General features: G+C 40.7%; 1 protein-coding gene across 1 annotated transcript in view; it reads right to left on the bottom strand.

Annotated features, from left to right (window-relative positions):
- Positions 1–1,229: 1,229 nt before the first annotated feature.
- The window catches only part of LOC135224254 (DNA/RNA-binding protein ALBA2-like), a 45,744-nt gene continuing 30,282 nt past the window's right edge, over positions 1,230–16,691 (bottom strand). The window contains exons 4-6 of the mRNA XM_064263103.1: positions 2,691–2,819; positions 2,224–2,340; positions 1,230–1,580 (exon numbers count right to left, since the gene is read on the bottom strand). Of these exons, the coding sequence (XP_064119173.1) occupies positions 1,289–1,580; positions 2,224–2,340; positions 2,691–2,819 (538 nt within the window). The 3' untranslated portion in view covers positions 1,230–1,288. The remainder of the gene's footprint in view (positions 1,581–2,223; positions 2,341–2,690; positions 2,820–16,691) is intronic.

Raw genomic sequence — 16,691 nt, 5'->3', positions numbered from 1 at the left:
GTGCGAAGGCTAAGTAAGCATAACAACCAACACACGAACGAAACCTCATCTTGCTCTGGGAACCTAGATTTGGTCCCACGGGAACTAGATGAATTTGTTGAATCATCATGACCTAAAAGTGGTGTTCGTTAATATGTCTGTTAGGTTTGTAACCTATTCGAATGTACATTCCATTATGAACTTCACTTCTTCCTCCTCTGACTCTCTAGGAACCACTACCACTCTCTTCTGAAAAGTCTATCTCAAGATGTAATAGTATACTTCAGAGAATATATTATTTTTAGCTAACTTCCAGAGTTTCCCAACATCCTTCTATGATACTAAAATGTAACCATGAAACTGAAGAAGTATCTACCTGACTTGCCTGCAGAGAGAGAGAGAGAGAGAGAGAGAGATTGTTAAAAATCTCCAGACACACTGCTATTTGCAATTTGCGAATCCTTAAGTAACCAACCGAGGACTGTTTCCGGACACTTGAAAACATAAGAGGGTGCAGTCCGCCAACATATATACATATCCATTCAAAATAACAAATTAAAGATTCCACCAGGAAAATCGTAATAAACAGCTAGTCAGCAAGAGCTCACAAACATACTTCTTCATCGGAAGACGGCCGAAAGTAAAGTGGAGTGTTTACATCTGGACAGGCGGCCTACTCACCTACCAGACGGTAGTTACTGCCTAATCACCTTCTTCAAGAATTTAATGGCCATATTCCAGCCTATGCTGAAAGTAATTCCTTATGTGAAGGACCGAGGGTTTGTATATCGTGTAGAAACAACAATATCTTAATGTCATTATGAACCCTCAGAAGGCACAAGAAATATACTCAGCAATTTCTTAGCTTCAATTATTTCAATTACATTACCCTTACTGCAGGCTGTACATTCTGGAAAAATGTCTAGTGTCAAATGTTTTCATTCATGATACAGAAGGAGGTGATGACCTTACTACAGTAAAAAAGAAAAAAACTATTAATAATACTTTGTACCTTACTACAGTAAAAAAGAAAAAATATATAATAATGCTTTGTACCTGATGATCAATCTATGGAATTAGTCTCTGCTAACCACTGAGTTTATGGGTGGCCAAATGAAACTGAGATACAAAGGCTGTTAATTGTAAAACGTTTAAATTTAAAGTTTGATCCTATGTACGTATTTAATATAATTGACGGCCTCTGTTTTGTAAAGAACAATAAAGGTGCATTAGTAAAAAAGATACTATAATAAATATATTGATATTTTAATCTTGGGTGGCATTTAAAACAAATGCCTTCATATTTATTTTACGGTTCATTAGAGTTTTCTGGAACATTTTCAGATTTTCCTTTTGGTGTCTCGGCCTCACTTCTGGTATCCTTCTTCTGATGAGGAATCCTTTCTGATTTAGCTCTGCCTTCTCTCCAGTTTTGGTTTTTGTAGTCTTTTTCTTTCTTTGGGTTCTGATTTTTGTTATCTCTAGGTCCAGAATTCTTGTCAAATGTTTGTCTTTGTTTATTTTTGTTGCTGTTGTTTTTCTTTTTTGCTTGGGATTTACTTAGCCAAAGTTCCTCTCCTGTTGCCCCTGGTCCCTGGTACCTGAAAATAATAAAACTTCAGATTAACCCGTAAAATAAAAATCAAGGCATTTGTTCTTATGGGCTAAAAATCAAAAGAGAGAAGATAATAGCTAAGTGGGTAGAGACCAAACAAACCAGTGAAATGTTACATAAGCAAACATGTGAAAAATTGGGGCTGATGGGACACACATGGCAATTTTTAGTATAGTAGACTGCAATGCACTTAGGAAGAATATTTTAATTTCTAAAGTAATAATTGTTTCATAAATATAATTCACTGCTTTACAAGGAGTTCTCTTCCCACACTGCTATCAAGTGATTGCAACATGCTGTCCAGTGCTGTGGCAGATGAAAAGTAGTGGTGTCCTCTTGGGGCAACTCCAGTCACTTAAAAAAAGAAATGAAGTAGTGCTTCCATTCTGTACAGTAGTTGGTTAACCCACCAAGACAAGCAGAGAAAGAAGCATATATGTACTGCAATTTATATATATATATATATATATATATATATTATATATATATATATATATATACTATATATATATATATATATATATATATTGCTGCAATAAGTTTTCTGAATTAATTACTATCTCTCCATTCATAAACTTCTGTAGAATACAATATTAAAATTCAACATAAAAATTGAAAAAGAACTTTACCCAGGAAGAGACGCATCCAGGGGATCTTTTGATAAAAGAATAGCAACAGCTGGTACCTCACGTGTGACCTTTAGACGATCAAGACCTTCTAGCTTAGGTTCCCAGTATTCATCAACTCTATAAAATAGCAATGCAAATATATACTATGTATACTGTATACAGTTGACATAACCAACATTTAAGTCATCTTAAACTGAACTTCATCTGTCTAAAATAAAAAATTAATATTGCATTATGGAGCCAAGCCCTTTTCACAAAAAAGTTATTATCCTCAGCAACTTCAAGACATCTAATCAATAATATTTTAATCTTTTCAAGGGTTGTGTTTCCTTCATATTTTCACGACTTAGTTAAAATACTGTAATGCATCATTTCAGAAAATAAATGCACATAATTAGAGGATAACTGCAAAAAAATTACTTTATTCAACTGATATGTAGCGGTTCATAAAACTGTTAACAGCTTACCTTTTGTAACTAAGCTGCGTAACCTGATGAAGACCTTTTACACGTTTTTTAACAATTTCTGCCATTGAGACAAGCTTCGAAACTGCTGGGCCCACACCTATCCATAATAGTTGGTTCTCTGTTTTTAATCTTTTCACCCCCAAAAAAAAAGAATGTTAAAAATTTTAAGATATGAAAAGACCCATAAAACTATAAAAGAAATTTTTATTGTTTTGAACTTTTTTATTTACAGTATATGACACATTTTTTGTGCCTACTGGTATACTGTATGGAGTATTTTATAAGAAACACATCGCCAAATCTTCACCAAGATATCCTATATTTACCGTACGTACATACATTTAATCTCATTACTGAACAAAGTGGTAATGCTCAGGATTGCTGAGTATAAAATAAAAATAAAGCTATCAAAAATATGTAGAAGAAAAATACTGCATACCATATTGCAGGATAAATTCTGAACAATTACATATTGAATTATTTCCATAGTTTGTACAGTCAACAGTGTAACTAGTGGAAAAATATTGCATAATTTATTAGAATGGCTACTAGACTGTTTTTATCATTACCACTGAACTGATTATGCTGATATTACACTGGTTCATGCTATCAAAAAGGTAGTACATTAGGTGCTGTTTGTAAATCTAATAAGCCTTCAATACGTACTTCAAAAACATCTGTGTGTGTATTATATATATATATATGTATATATATGTATATATGTATATATATATTATAGTATATATATATATATGTATATATATATATATATATATATAATATATATATATATATATATATATATATATATATATATGTATATATATAATATATATATATATATATATATATATATATATATCATAATATATATATATATATATAATATATATATGATAGATATGTATATATATATTTATATGTATATATATATATATATATATATATATATATATATATATATATATGTATATATATATATATATATATATATATATATATATATATATATATGTATATATATATATATATATATATATATATATATAAATATATATATATATGTATATATATACAGGCGGCGGCCCGCGGTTAACGGCGCAATCACTCAACGGCGAATCGGTTTTTTAAACGGCGGTTGTCAAAAATATTCATTAAAAAATAAGGCATTTTAAAGGTATCTTTACGGCACAAATTTCAGTTAACAGCGCCGCTAGCGCCCGTTGTCTAAACGAGTTCATACATATGTAGAAATGCCGTTCAGACCATAAAGGTTATGCAAATTTATATTAACAAATTTTATGGAGAGTTATTACGTAGGTATTAGGGTAAAATATATGCCTCTGACGCTGCTCTATGCCGAAAATATAGAGTTACATAAGTGCAAAATTTAGCTATGGATGTGTCGATTCATAAATGTTCATGCTTTTGTTTAAAATGTGTATGAAAATGTATTACGTGAAAGGCATTATTATTTCTGTACAGAAATATGATACAAAGGCAGCTTTTGAAACTGCCTTTCACGTTATCAAATACGATGTTTTTTCATGTTCTTTTCTTGTAAGCCGCCGCCTGCCGCTCTTCCGAAAATATCGATTTAAAAAAAGTGCAAATTAGCGATCGATGTGTCGATTTTATAAATGTTTATGCTTCTAAGTTTAAAATGTATATGAAAATGTACTACGAATAGGGTATTTTTATTTCTGTGCAGAAAAATATGATAAAAAGCAGCTTTTGAAACTCCCCTTCAAGTTATCGACTACGATGTGTCGATTCATAAGTGTTCATGCTTTTTGTTTAAAATGTGTATGAAAATGTATGACGTGAAAGGCAGTTTTTATTTCTGGTACAGAAATATGATACAAAGGCCAGCTTTTGAAAACTGCGCCCTTCACGTTATCAAATACGATGTTTTTCATGTTTCTTTCTGTAAGCCGCCGCCTGCCGCTCTCTTCCGAAAATGTCGATTTAAAAAAAGTGCAAATTAGCATCGATGTGTCGATTTTATAAATGTTTATGCTTTTATGTTTAAAATGTGTATGAAAATGTACTACGAATAGGGTATTTTTATTTCTGTGCAGAAATATGATAAAAAGGTAGCTTTTGAAACTCCCCTTTAACTTATCGACTTACGATTTTTTATTTTTTTCAAGTTCGTTCTTGTATGCCGCCGTCTGCCGCTCTTCCGAAAATATCGAGTTAAAAAAAAAAAAAAAGTGCAAATTTAGCGATCGATGTGTCCTATTTTTCAAATGTTTATGCTTTTATGTTTAAAAATGTGTATGAAAACATATTGCGTAAAGGTATTTTCATTTTTGTACAGAAATAAGATACAATTAAGGCAGCCTTTGTAACTAGGCTCCACGTTATACATTATTTCACTGTATCCAAGAATATTGTATGTATTTCCTCATATTATTGGATTTTATTTTCAAACTGGACTACGGCTACAACTTAAAGCCAGTAATTTCCGACGGAGCGGCCAATGTTGTGGTTTGAAATCAGCTGATGAATACGAGTCTGTTTCACAATAACGCAATTCTGAGTCGAATGCTCTTGCTTCTAGTTAGCATAAAACGAATATCTATATACTTGACTTATATGAGACAAAGTTATTTTTCCATATACAGCGTGTTTTTAGGTGGAAATATTTATTGAATATGTCTCGTTGTGAATGTGAACTACTATTTTTTTTCGTTAACAGATTACGTTGGCGGCATGTTTATTGCGTAAAAAATTACGTGATTCCGTTCGCAATACGTAATCCTTTATATCATCGTAATACGAACTTTACGCTATTTATCTTATATCGGCGTGAAACCAAACAGTAAAATGTGTTCTTTCAAGCACAGTAGTTTTGATTAAAATGATTTTATCCCAATTTTATCTACAGTTGTGTGTGATGGCAGACGTTTACTGCAGTTTTATCCTTGTTGCCGATGTACGATAATAGTCATTAGCAGCTTGAACAGTTTTCTCAGCTTCAGTTATACTAGGTTTTAAATTTAACGGTATATTTCCCGATTGATCTTTAATCTATATTGATCTATGATCTATAGCGAATAAAGTTATTACATTAAGATATCTCATTTCTATTCTATACATAACGCCATTTATTATAACAAATACGGTAATGTTGCACTGTAGTACGATGATCGAAATACAAGCCAAACAGATGTTATCCAGTTCGGTTGTACTTAGGAGAAAAAAAAAAAAGTAGTTTCTCGTTCGGTTGTTCATGGCTGTACACGTTCACGCAACGAGTATAACGTTAACACCATACTTTCATCATTCTCTTTTGCTGTTATTGAACTTATGTAACTAGAAGATGGATAAAGTTAGACCATTGTAATTGATCTCTCATAAAATCGAACTATCGTAAGACTAATGATCGTAACCTGAACACTACAGCTACCTGTACACTGTATAAACTTTATTATATCTTTACATACTTTTAGACACCCCACATGTACTGTACAGTAATTTCTATAGTACTATACTGCATAAATATAATTTCACTTATTGCGCCGTTGTGGGATTACAGCGCCTTTGACTGGTCTAGAGTTTCGAAAGAAGGTGTGCGGCGGCCGTAGGCTTTAAAATCGCTCAGCGTCGAAAATCGCTTGGCGTCGGTGGCCAGGAACGGAACCCCTGCCGCTAACCGAGGGCCGCCTGTATATATATATATATATATATATATATATATATATATATATATATATATGTATATGTATATGTATATATATATATATATATATATATATATGAAAGGCCTAGGGTTTTTGTTGATTAATAATATATTGCCAATATGTTTGCTGTGACCTATGGAATGTGAAGAACAGAGCAGAAGCAACGACCCGAGAAAGCTGAACAATGAGTTTCTGTGGATGGCGTGAGATAAAACTGCTTAGTTACACAAGTCAATGTACTCAGGTCATGAACTCTTCTCAAAGTGCCTTTGTGAAACTGGATGCAGCTAGTATTGTGAGGAGCTAACGAAATGTGCGTTCGTATGTGCGTGTGCGCCTCTTCCTTTAATAATGTTGGATACCCAAGCCTATGGGGGATTTGATAGAGGCGTCTTTGGAAGAAAGGCAAGATGCCGTGGTGCTCTCCGAAGTGGTTTTTTATTAAGTGTGCGAAATAGTCCGGTTGCATGGGTGAGTTAAATTACTTTAGCCAAAGAGCGGCTTGTAATCTATTTGACATTTTTGTGGTAATATTCAATCTTTAATCTCTGATTGTTAAACTTGTGTGTGTACTTATGGGATGTGTTCTGTGTCTTTGAAACAGACGGTTCTGGCAATGGGGGGACTGAAAGGGAGTCCCAATGGATATAGACTTTTTGGTGACTGCATACTGTCAGACATTTTACTGTTGGGGGTTTTGAGTTAGTCTGTAAGACTTGATTAATTCATTATTTATTCATTGTTAATAAATGTATTTTCTTATGATGCAACTCTCTCATTTTGGTTACCTGTTAGAGTGGAGAGAGAGAGAGAGAGAGAGAGAGAGAGAGAGAGAGAGAGAGAGAGAGAGAGAGAGAGAGAGAGGGAAGTTGTTTGCCTTGACGCTCGAGTTACACGTTTACCAAATGAATAATGAGGAAATATCCTCATTACAGATTTTGGTGGCAAGCGGTGAAAAAGAGGTATAAAAGTTTTTTTTTATGCCTGGGAACGCCAATGAAGAGATAAGTGACCAGTTAGAAAATAAAGGGGTTATGGCTTAGCGATAGTTTTCGAACGACAAAGCCTTTGTGGGATTGTGGAAAATTGGTAAATTGTTAGTTTTCAGTTACTAAGTGAGAGAAAAAAAAAAGAGAAATAACTATCTGTTAACTGTGCTAAGGGGAGTGGGAAGGATTTTATTGGACTCAGCATTTGACCCAGGCAGTCTGCCTACTAGTTGCAGCGGCACTCAGTATGACTTCTGTGTGTAATGTCAAGTGCATCCCGAGATTCACGCACGGGTGTAGTTATTAGTGCATTACGCGAATTCCGAGTTCTTTTTGTTCCCATTATGGAATGGTGAGTGTTAAAGAATGTTGTGTATGTTTTTTCTGGGCTCAGTTCGTGTCGCTGCGCGAAATATCCTTTAATCCATTATTTCTAAGGTAAATGTACTAACACATACCAGAGAATAAATAAAATAAAGAAAAGGTCAGTACTACCGACTCGCTCACCCTCCAAGAGGGTGTCGGTATGAACACTATGGCGAGTGAGACCACTACCACGAACCACTTGCCAATAGAAATCTCCTACTACAAAACCCCCACTAGAGGGGAGCCGACCCACAGAGTTGGCAGCAACTACTACTACTACTCCATCCCATGCTGCCGACTGCTGCGCCTCTGGTGGCCATCCTTTTCAGTTAGCGCACCGAGTACACACGTGCCCTTTTTTGCTCTGTGTTTTTTGTGCCCCTATCTTGGATTTATTAGTCATGGAGCGTACAGCCATCGCAGCAGCTAAGTTAAGTATCAGTTGTTATTGCTATTGGGTTTTTTCCGTCCTTGAGTCAGTATTTGCTGTTTTTTAGGTATAAATACGGGCTCTTGGTCGGAAGCATGGCAGCATGGTTCTGCCTCGTGGCGGGTTCGTTCTTGGTCTTCCATACCCAGAACATTCCCTTATTTCATTACGCTCTATTGTTAGTTATCTATTTTGAGTTAGGGGTCCAGCCTACTGGGTTTATGTCATGCATGCAGTCTTCTTCACCTTGCGTAGGCATCTTCCATCCAGACCCTAGCCACAGCTCTTAGTATCGGCCCCGGCTAGCTTTGAGTGGTAGACTTTCTTTCGGGTTTAGTCGTACACTCCTGGATTTTTTCTCCTACTGATTTATTTTTCTTTCTTTACATTAAGTGATTTTGGATTTTATTTTATATTTTAGGTTAGCCTACGGCTTCCTTGGCAGTTTACGTAGCCTAGGTTATGTATTACCTTGGTATCCACCACTATTGCTTCCGCTCTTCAGTTCGGTTGCTTCTGTATAGCATCTCTCTGATTAGTTGGTTGCTTTATCCTAGGCTATATTGTTTCATTGTATTCGCATGTTACCGCTCCGTGGTCACTATGTGATCACGGAGCAGCCAGGCGCCTGTTCCAGTCACCTTTCCCTCCTCCGCTCTTCCATAGGGCAGGGGGGGGGGGGGGGGGGGGGGGGGGTTTTCTTCTGTCCTCAGCTCGCTCCACATACCCGTGCCTGCCTCCCCTCTCTCCCTAGGCGGAGGGAGTAGGGGGGGCTGGACAGACCCAGACTGGACCCGACCGTTCTCTGGCTTCACGGCGCGCTCGGATGACTAAGGGGGGGGGGGAGGGGGGACTGGGCCTTTTTCCCCCCTCCGTCGTTACGCCGTCGCTCCGTTGCTAGCTCGAGTCTGTTTCGCCCTCTCGCCCTTTCCCGGCTTACTGGTGCTCTTTAATTTACCGGAGCTCCGGCATCCACGTGGAAAGGTGCTAGTTCACCCTGGCGGGCGGACTGCAGGCGTACAGTTGGTCTTTCCTAACCACCCCGTCGCGCTGATATCGCGACACGAACACCGCCGCGCACACCGGATTTATTCCGGTACGTTCTATGGCTTTTAGGTTTAAGTGTTTAGTATTTAATTTAAACTATAGTAAGTTTAATTTAAGCTACCTTAAGCCAAATCCCTCCGTTACCTACTCACACCGGATCTCTCCGGGGTTCTAGCCTATTCAGGCGGTAAGGGAGGGGTTATGCCCAAAATTTTTTCGCGCTCCGGCATGCAGCGGAGTTCTTTTAGCCTCTAGCCTGTAAGTGATATCTTTTACGATGCTCATGTATCTTTTCACTTACAGACCACCAACTGTGAGCATCCAGGATGCAATGCCATGCTCCGGGACCCCCGTGGGCCATGAAGTCGCGATTCCCATGCGCCATGCGCGACTCCGCACGGGAATCTTCAAGTCTGGTTCCACGAGACCTGCACTATTTGCTACGATCTGGTGAGCCAGCTCTTAGACGGGGTAAGTATTCCCACTCCGTTCGCTAATCCCTACAAGGTTATAGTTCTTAAGTTTAATTTTAACTCTCTTATTTTAAACTTAAGCTTGTTTTATATGGGATCTCGCATCCCCTTAATTGTTTTTAGACTAAGCCTATTACTTAAGTTTTAATCTTAAGTTTAAACTTAAAACTAACAAATACCCTCTCTTCCAGGCTCCCGCTGTTAGAGACACACCGCCCTGGCAACCCTGAGGGCTTGGGTCGGCGGTTTTGGCAAGAACACTACCCGCCAAGGGACAGCCCCCAAGCCCTACATTCTTTGAGAAGAGGTTGGCTGTCCTAATCTTCCCCGGCGGCAAGTCAACGGGTTACGTCGACCCGGCAGAGGCAGCCCCGACTATGGCGGCGATTCAGCAACAGCTCGCCGCTTCGTTGAGTGAACCAGGCCAAGACATCTCGTCGAAGTCGCGACACTGGATCTGAATATTGAACCAATGGTAGGTGTTGACGACCTGTTGGTCGAGGTAGGTACGTTGGACGCCCAAGGGCTTCCCTTGGGTGCCACTGGGTCTTCTACTCCTGCTAACTCTCCAGCTTCCTTCCAAGGCTTTACAGGAGCTGAGCTCCTTTATACTTCTCCTGATGCTTCCGTAAGACCTAAGGTCAAAGGACAGAACGGTTGTGAAAACCCTAAGCAAGACGTCTTCGTCGTCAAAAGACTTCGTCGGCGTCAACTCTCGCAAGTCGCTCCGGACTTACGAACCCCGGAGCAGAGAGGTCTAGAGCTTCTGGGTCCGGCTCCAAATCCTCAAGGAGTAGGTCTTCCAAGGAGAGATCACATACTCCGGCGGAGTCAGCCGTTTCTCCTCTCCCCTTGGTACCTGTTCAGAGTTTACCCAACCACCTCCGCAGCAGCTCCGGCTTTGGATCCCAATGCTGGTCTGTTACAACACATGGGGGATTTGGTCGGTTCTCTCAAAAACAGTATGGAGCAGATGTTCTCCCGGTTGTCCGACAGGATCACTCCCAGGATAACATCATCGCCGAACTTAGCCAGCTCCTCTAGCTACTCCCCACCTTTCGGCACAGGTATGGCTCAGCTTCCACCTCATGACTCTCTGCCTCCGTTCTCTATGAATAACCCCTGGAGGGTGGCGTCATACGCCCCCTTCCAGGACGGGCTTATTTCAATTCCGGAGTGTGGTACTCGAAGGATTGAGGACTTCGAGTTCTACCCGGAGGGTCTACAGCCACCGTTCATTGGCTACGCCAGACTCACTGACGCAGCCATGACGAGAGATGACAAGGTCCCTAAAAGAGACAGTCTCTATTTCACGGGTTGCCAGGCTCAAAGAGAATGGCTCAGGTGCTTAGAGGACATGGATTGTTCAAAATCACGAAGACTCAACCTGTTCAGAGTCCCATTCAACCATTTTCACAATGGAAGAGGGAACTCCGCTTCCCTTCCTTACCAAAATCGCTACGGTCACTATCCCAGCGGCCCAGAAGGGGAGTCGTTACCACAGCTAAAGGAAGCGGACCCCACATCTCCTTTGCTTCCTTCAACCGAAGAATTGTGGGAAGACCTGCCAACACTTTTTCGGCGGGCAAACTCAAACCAGACTGTGCTATGGATCAGTTTGGTGAGAAGCTGCCTAGACTTCCGGACAGCCTCATTCAGGCGGAGTTTGAGGCCAAGTCTAGGCTAGCCAGGTCTATTAACACCATGGCCATGACGGAGTGGCTACCATTGCTTACGGTTCTGAGCCACTCTTTAAGCTTCTCACCAAGTCACTGACACAAACGGTTCAGTCTGACATGTTTGAGTTCGCCACAGCCAGAACGAATTGTCGGAAGCATGTCCTCCAGGAAGCAACTATTCGGCATGAACCGAATAAGTTGCTTTCATCATCAAACATCTGGGGAGCAGACCTCTTCCCCGATGCAATGGTAAAGGAGGTCCAGGCGAAGCTACAAGGCTTAACCAAAGCCTTAAGGATCGTTGGGGTCTCACTGCAAAGAGACGCCAAGACCAAGCAATAAGGGGTAAGGCTCAGAGGAAACCCAGACGTTTCCAGCCTTACCAAAAGAAACAACAACGCTTCGCCCAGCCTGTTTCGGCTGTTCCGTTGGTGCAGGCGGCCCAACCCTCTACCTCCAAGGCTCAATCACAGCCTATCTATGTGATTTCCCCCCAGCCTCAACCTTCCACCTCTTACGCTGTCTCCCCAGCCTTCAAACCAACGTGTTCGAAGGCCAGGCCTTTCAGCAGTATGACCGCTCGGGTAGGGGAGGCAGAGGTAAGCGATCCTTTCGTCAGAGAGGATCAGGAAGGTCCCTTAATAGAGGAAAACACTTCCAGGGAGGCCGCGGAGGTTACCAGCAACAATGAGACTTCCAGGTAGGAGGGAGGCTGTTTCTCTTCCGCCACCGGTGGGGATTCAGCAAATGGGCACAAAGTATTGTGTCGAAAGGCCTGGGTTGGAGTTGGGTTGCGAATCTGCGCGCCCCCACCCAGCACCTTTCCTTCAACTTCCATCAAAAGAAGTTGACGGAGTATGCGGAGGACCTCCTTCAGAAAGGAGCAATAGCGAGAGTCAACAGATTAAAATTTCAAGGGCGCTTGTTCAGCGTTCCAAAGAAAGGCTCACAAAAAAGAAGGGTAATCTTAGACTTATCCCGTTTAAACTTGGCCATTCGCTGCGACAAGTTCAAAATGCTCACCATCTCGCAGGTGCGGACCTTACTTCCCCGGTGGGGCCGTCACCACCTCTATCGATCTTACAGACGCACACTATCATATCCCTATTGCAAGACACTTTCGCCCTTATCTGGGCTTCAAGATAGGAGATCAAGCATTCTCCTTCAAGGTAGTTCCCTTCGGTCTGAACGTGGCACCCAGGGTGTTCACGAAGTTGGCGGAAGTGGTCGTCCAACAACTAAGGGCGCAAGGGATCATGGTAGTAGCGTATCTCGACGATTGGTTAATTTGGGCTCCACAGTCGAGGAATGTCGCAAAGCAACACTGAAAGTAATCCAGTTCCTGGAATATCTAGGGTTCAAGATAAACAAGAGGACAAAATCAAGACTCACTCCGGAGTCAAACTTTCAGTGGCTGGGCATTCAATGGAATCTATCCTCCCATACTCTGTCATTCCATCAGCCAAGAGAAAAGAATAGCGAAGTCAGTAAAGCAATTTCTAGGACACAAACTTGCTTCAAGGAGAACCCAGGAAAGGATTCTGGGTTCACTCCAATTTGCATCAGTGACAAACATCTTGATGAAAGCCAAACTGAAAGACCTAACCAGAATCTGGCGCTCACGAGCAAATGTCAGGTTCGAGGAACCAAAGTTATCATCAGTTCCCACAGATTCTGCGAATCGTCTACGCCCTTGGGGCAAAAGTCAAGAACCTGTCAATATCAGTACTTTCAGTTCAGTTTCCTCCTCCGGGGATTACCATCCACACGGACGCTTCATTAAGCGGCTGGGGAGGATATTCTCAGTTCAAGAAGGTTCAAGGAACCTGGTCACCCCAGTTCCGTCAGCTTCACATAAATGTACTGGAAGCAATGGCAGTGTTCTTGACTCTAAAAAGGTTACGTTCCGCCAAAGAACTCCCACATAAAGCTAGTTTTAGACAGCGCAGTGGTAGTCCATTGTGTACAGGGGAGGCTCCAAGTCAAGACATCTGAATCATGTCATGGTAGCCATCTTCTCCCTGGCGGACAAGTTCAGTTGGCACCTCTCCTCCACCCATATAGCTGGAGTGAGAAACGTCATAGCAGATGCTCTATCCCGATCAGTTCCTCTGGAGTCGGAATGGTCACTGGACAACAGTTCGTTCCAATGGATTCTCCGGAGGGTTCCAGGTCTACAAGTGGATCTATTCGATCCCAAGCGAACCACAAACTCCCATGTTATGTGGCCCCCAACCTGGACCCTCTGGCCTATGCCACGGACGCCCCTGTCCATAGACTGGGCAACTTGGGGAGAAGATTTATGTCTTTCCTCAGTAATCTTCTCCTGAAGGTACTGAACAAACTCAGACGTTCAAGGGTCAAGTAGCTCTAGTAGCCCCAGACTGGCCGAAGAGCAATTGGTACCCTCTCATTCTGGAACTGGGTTCGTCGTCTCGTTCGAAATTCCCAATCCCAGGCTCTCCCAGTTAGTACAAACGAAGACTGTGTTCGCTTCCTCAGGAATTCTCAAAACCCTAACTTTATGGACTTCATGAAGTTCGCGGCTAAAAGAGACGCAGAATATTGATCCTCGAAATATTCTTTTCTTGGAATCCGATAAGAGAGATTCAACTTTGAGACAGTATGATGCTGCAGTCAAAAAGTTGGCAACCTTCCTGAGAGAATCAGATATTAGAATCATGACAATCAATTCAGCTATATCCTTTTCAGATCTTTATTTGAAAAAGGCTTAGCAGCTAGCACTATTACGACAAACAAGTCGGCCTTGAAAAAGATTTTTTCAACTCGGGTTCAGCATAGACTTGACAGACTCTTACTTCTCGTCTATTCCCAAGGCTTGTGCTAGACTTAGACCTTCAGTGAGGCCTACGTCAGTGTCGTGGTTCTTAAATGATGTTTCTAAAGCTGGCTTCAGAAACAGATAATACGACATGTTCATTTATAATGCTCTTAAGAAAGACTCTATTTTTTTAAGCTTGGCTTCAGGAGCTAGAATTTCAGAACTGTCGGCGTTATCCAGAGATCCCAATCATATAGAATTTCTTCACCCACAGGGGAAGTTTTACTTTCTCCGGAACGTAGTTTTATAGCAAAGAATGAGGATCCTTTGATGAGGTGGGAACCGTGGAAGGTTGTACCCCTTCCACAAGATGTTTCTCTTTGTCCAGTATCGACCTTTACGAGCCTTTCTGTCCAGGACATCCTCATCCTCTTCGGGTCCCCTCTTTATGAGAGAAAAAGGTGGTACTTTATCTACTAAAGGTATCAGGCAACAAATCCTGTACTTTATTAAGCAAGCCAACCCTGATTCCTTCCCTAAAGCACATGATGTCAGGGCAGTTGCCACCTCAATTAACTATTTCCAACACATGAATTTCGATGATTTAAAAAAGTATACTGGATGGAAATCGCCGACAGTATTTAAGCGTCATTACTTAAAGTCCTTGGAAGCTCTGAAATTTTCAGCAGTTGCGGCGGTAACATAGTTTGCCCCGACTCTGCTTAATCTTTAGTAGAAGATCCAGTTCTCCTTTTCTACCTATCTCACCCAACAGTTTTGTCTATACCTGCCATGTCTTCTACGTTTACCTTGAGTCTTAAGCTGCTACTTTATGGAATGGTACAGTGGGTGCCCCTTATTTTTTTGCTAGGGTCACTCACAATTGATTGTATAATGAATCTCTTTGATGTGGTCCCCTTATTTTTATACTAGGGTACACATCTTATTTACAATGGTTACGGGTTTTTGTATACTAAGTCATATACATTTCTTTATTATATTATTGTCGAAGTTTGTTCTGTTCAATTTATTATTTAATTGCTTTAATTACTTTGTACAATATTAACTATACACAGATGTTAAGCTCAACATATATTCCATGTAAGCCCTGTATATATATGTTAAATTTAAGTTAATTTTAAGAAATATTATTAACCTTAAGTTAATTTTAAGTAATATTTCTATTATGTATCATTGTGTATATGTATATTTATTAGCAATTATATTTCTTCATTTTATTTTATGTTTTATTGAGACCTTTTTTGTCTGTTTTATTTGTTCTTTACAATCTTGTGCTATTTCTCTGGTACGATTTCGCGCAGCGACACGAACTGAGCCCAGAAAAGGGATTTTGACGTAAGGAAAAATCTATTTCTGGGCGATTGGTTCGTGTCGCCAGCGAAATCCCACCCTACCCATCCCAACGCTCAAGATTGTCTGCTAACTCAAGATGGCCAGGGGCCAGAGGCGCAGCAGTCGGCAGCATGGATGGAGTAGTAGTAGTTGCTGCCCACTCTGTGGGTCGGCTCCCCTCTAGTGGGGATTTTGTAGTAGGAGATTTCTATTGGCAAGTGGTTCGTGGTAGTGGTCTCACTCGCCATAGTGTTCATACCGACACCCTCTTGGAGGGTGAGCGAGTCAGTAGTACTGACCTTTTCTTTATTTTATTTATTCTCTGGTATGTGTTAGTACATTTACCTTAGAAATAATGGATTAAAGGATATTTCGCTGGCGACACGAACAATCGCCCAGAAATAGATTTTTCCTTACGTCAAAATCCCTTTTTTTAAAATATTTCAGGGTTATGGGATTGGTTCAAGAGGTCAAAATTTTTTTTCTTTCTTTGCCCATAGTAGCAGAAGTGATGTGTTTTCTGTGCTTAGATAGCATATTTAGCTTGGAAACAGAGCGGCCACTGAATTTCACGGGCTCAGCACATTTCTGCTAACCGCGCAGAGAGGCACATTGCCAGGGGAGTATGGCATGCCTCGAGAGATAGTGCAGGGGAGGGCACTAGTGTGTACCTTGGGAGGGGGTCCTCAGACACTGTTCAAGGGAGATGGGTACTGGTGTATGCCTCGGGGGAGTGTTCTGCCGCTTGACTGAGGGAGTGTCAACGCTCATTGGGGGGAGAAACTTTTTTTTTTTTTTTTCTCATTGTGGGTGAACTCCTCCTTTCTTTTTTTTTCTTTGTCGGGCTGTTGAAGGCGAGTCTGGCCTTGAAAATGAATGCTAAGATATCAGCTGATTGATTAGTTGATGAAGTGAAACTCCCGTAGAGTCTTTTTTTTTAGAAAAGAGATTTTTTTTTCTCTCTTGGATGATGAGAAAGGAAATAGAAAGAGATTTTCTTTCTAGTGAATGATGAGAAAAGAGAATTGAAATGCATTGTATGGGTGTGTGTTTTCCTTGTGCCTTGGAAGACACAAAATGGGGAGACACAGATTATTATTATTTTTTTTTTATTGTGTTGGAGGGATTACTTTGAAAATGGTACCGAGTGGTGATGTATGGTGATGCCCGACGCCATGAATGGTGTTACATCT

Source organism: Macrobrachium nipponense, chromosome 10 (assembly GCF_015104395.2).
Source record: "Macrobrachium nipponense isolate FS-2020 chromosome 10, ASM1510439v2, whole genome shotgun sequence".
Lineage (NCBI taxonomy): Eukaryota > Metazoa > Arthropoda > Malacostraca > Decapoda > Palaemonidae > Macrobrachium > Macrobrachium nipponense.
The sequence above is the reverse complement of the archived record's forward strand: the minus strand, read 5'-3'. Positions and strand labels throughout refer to the sequence as shown.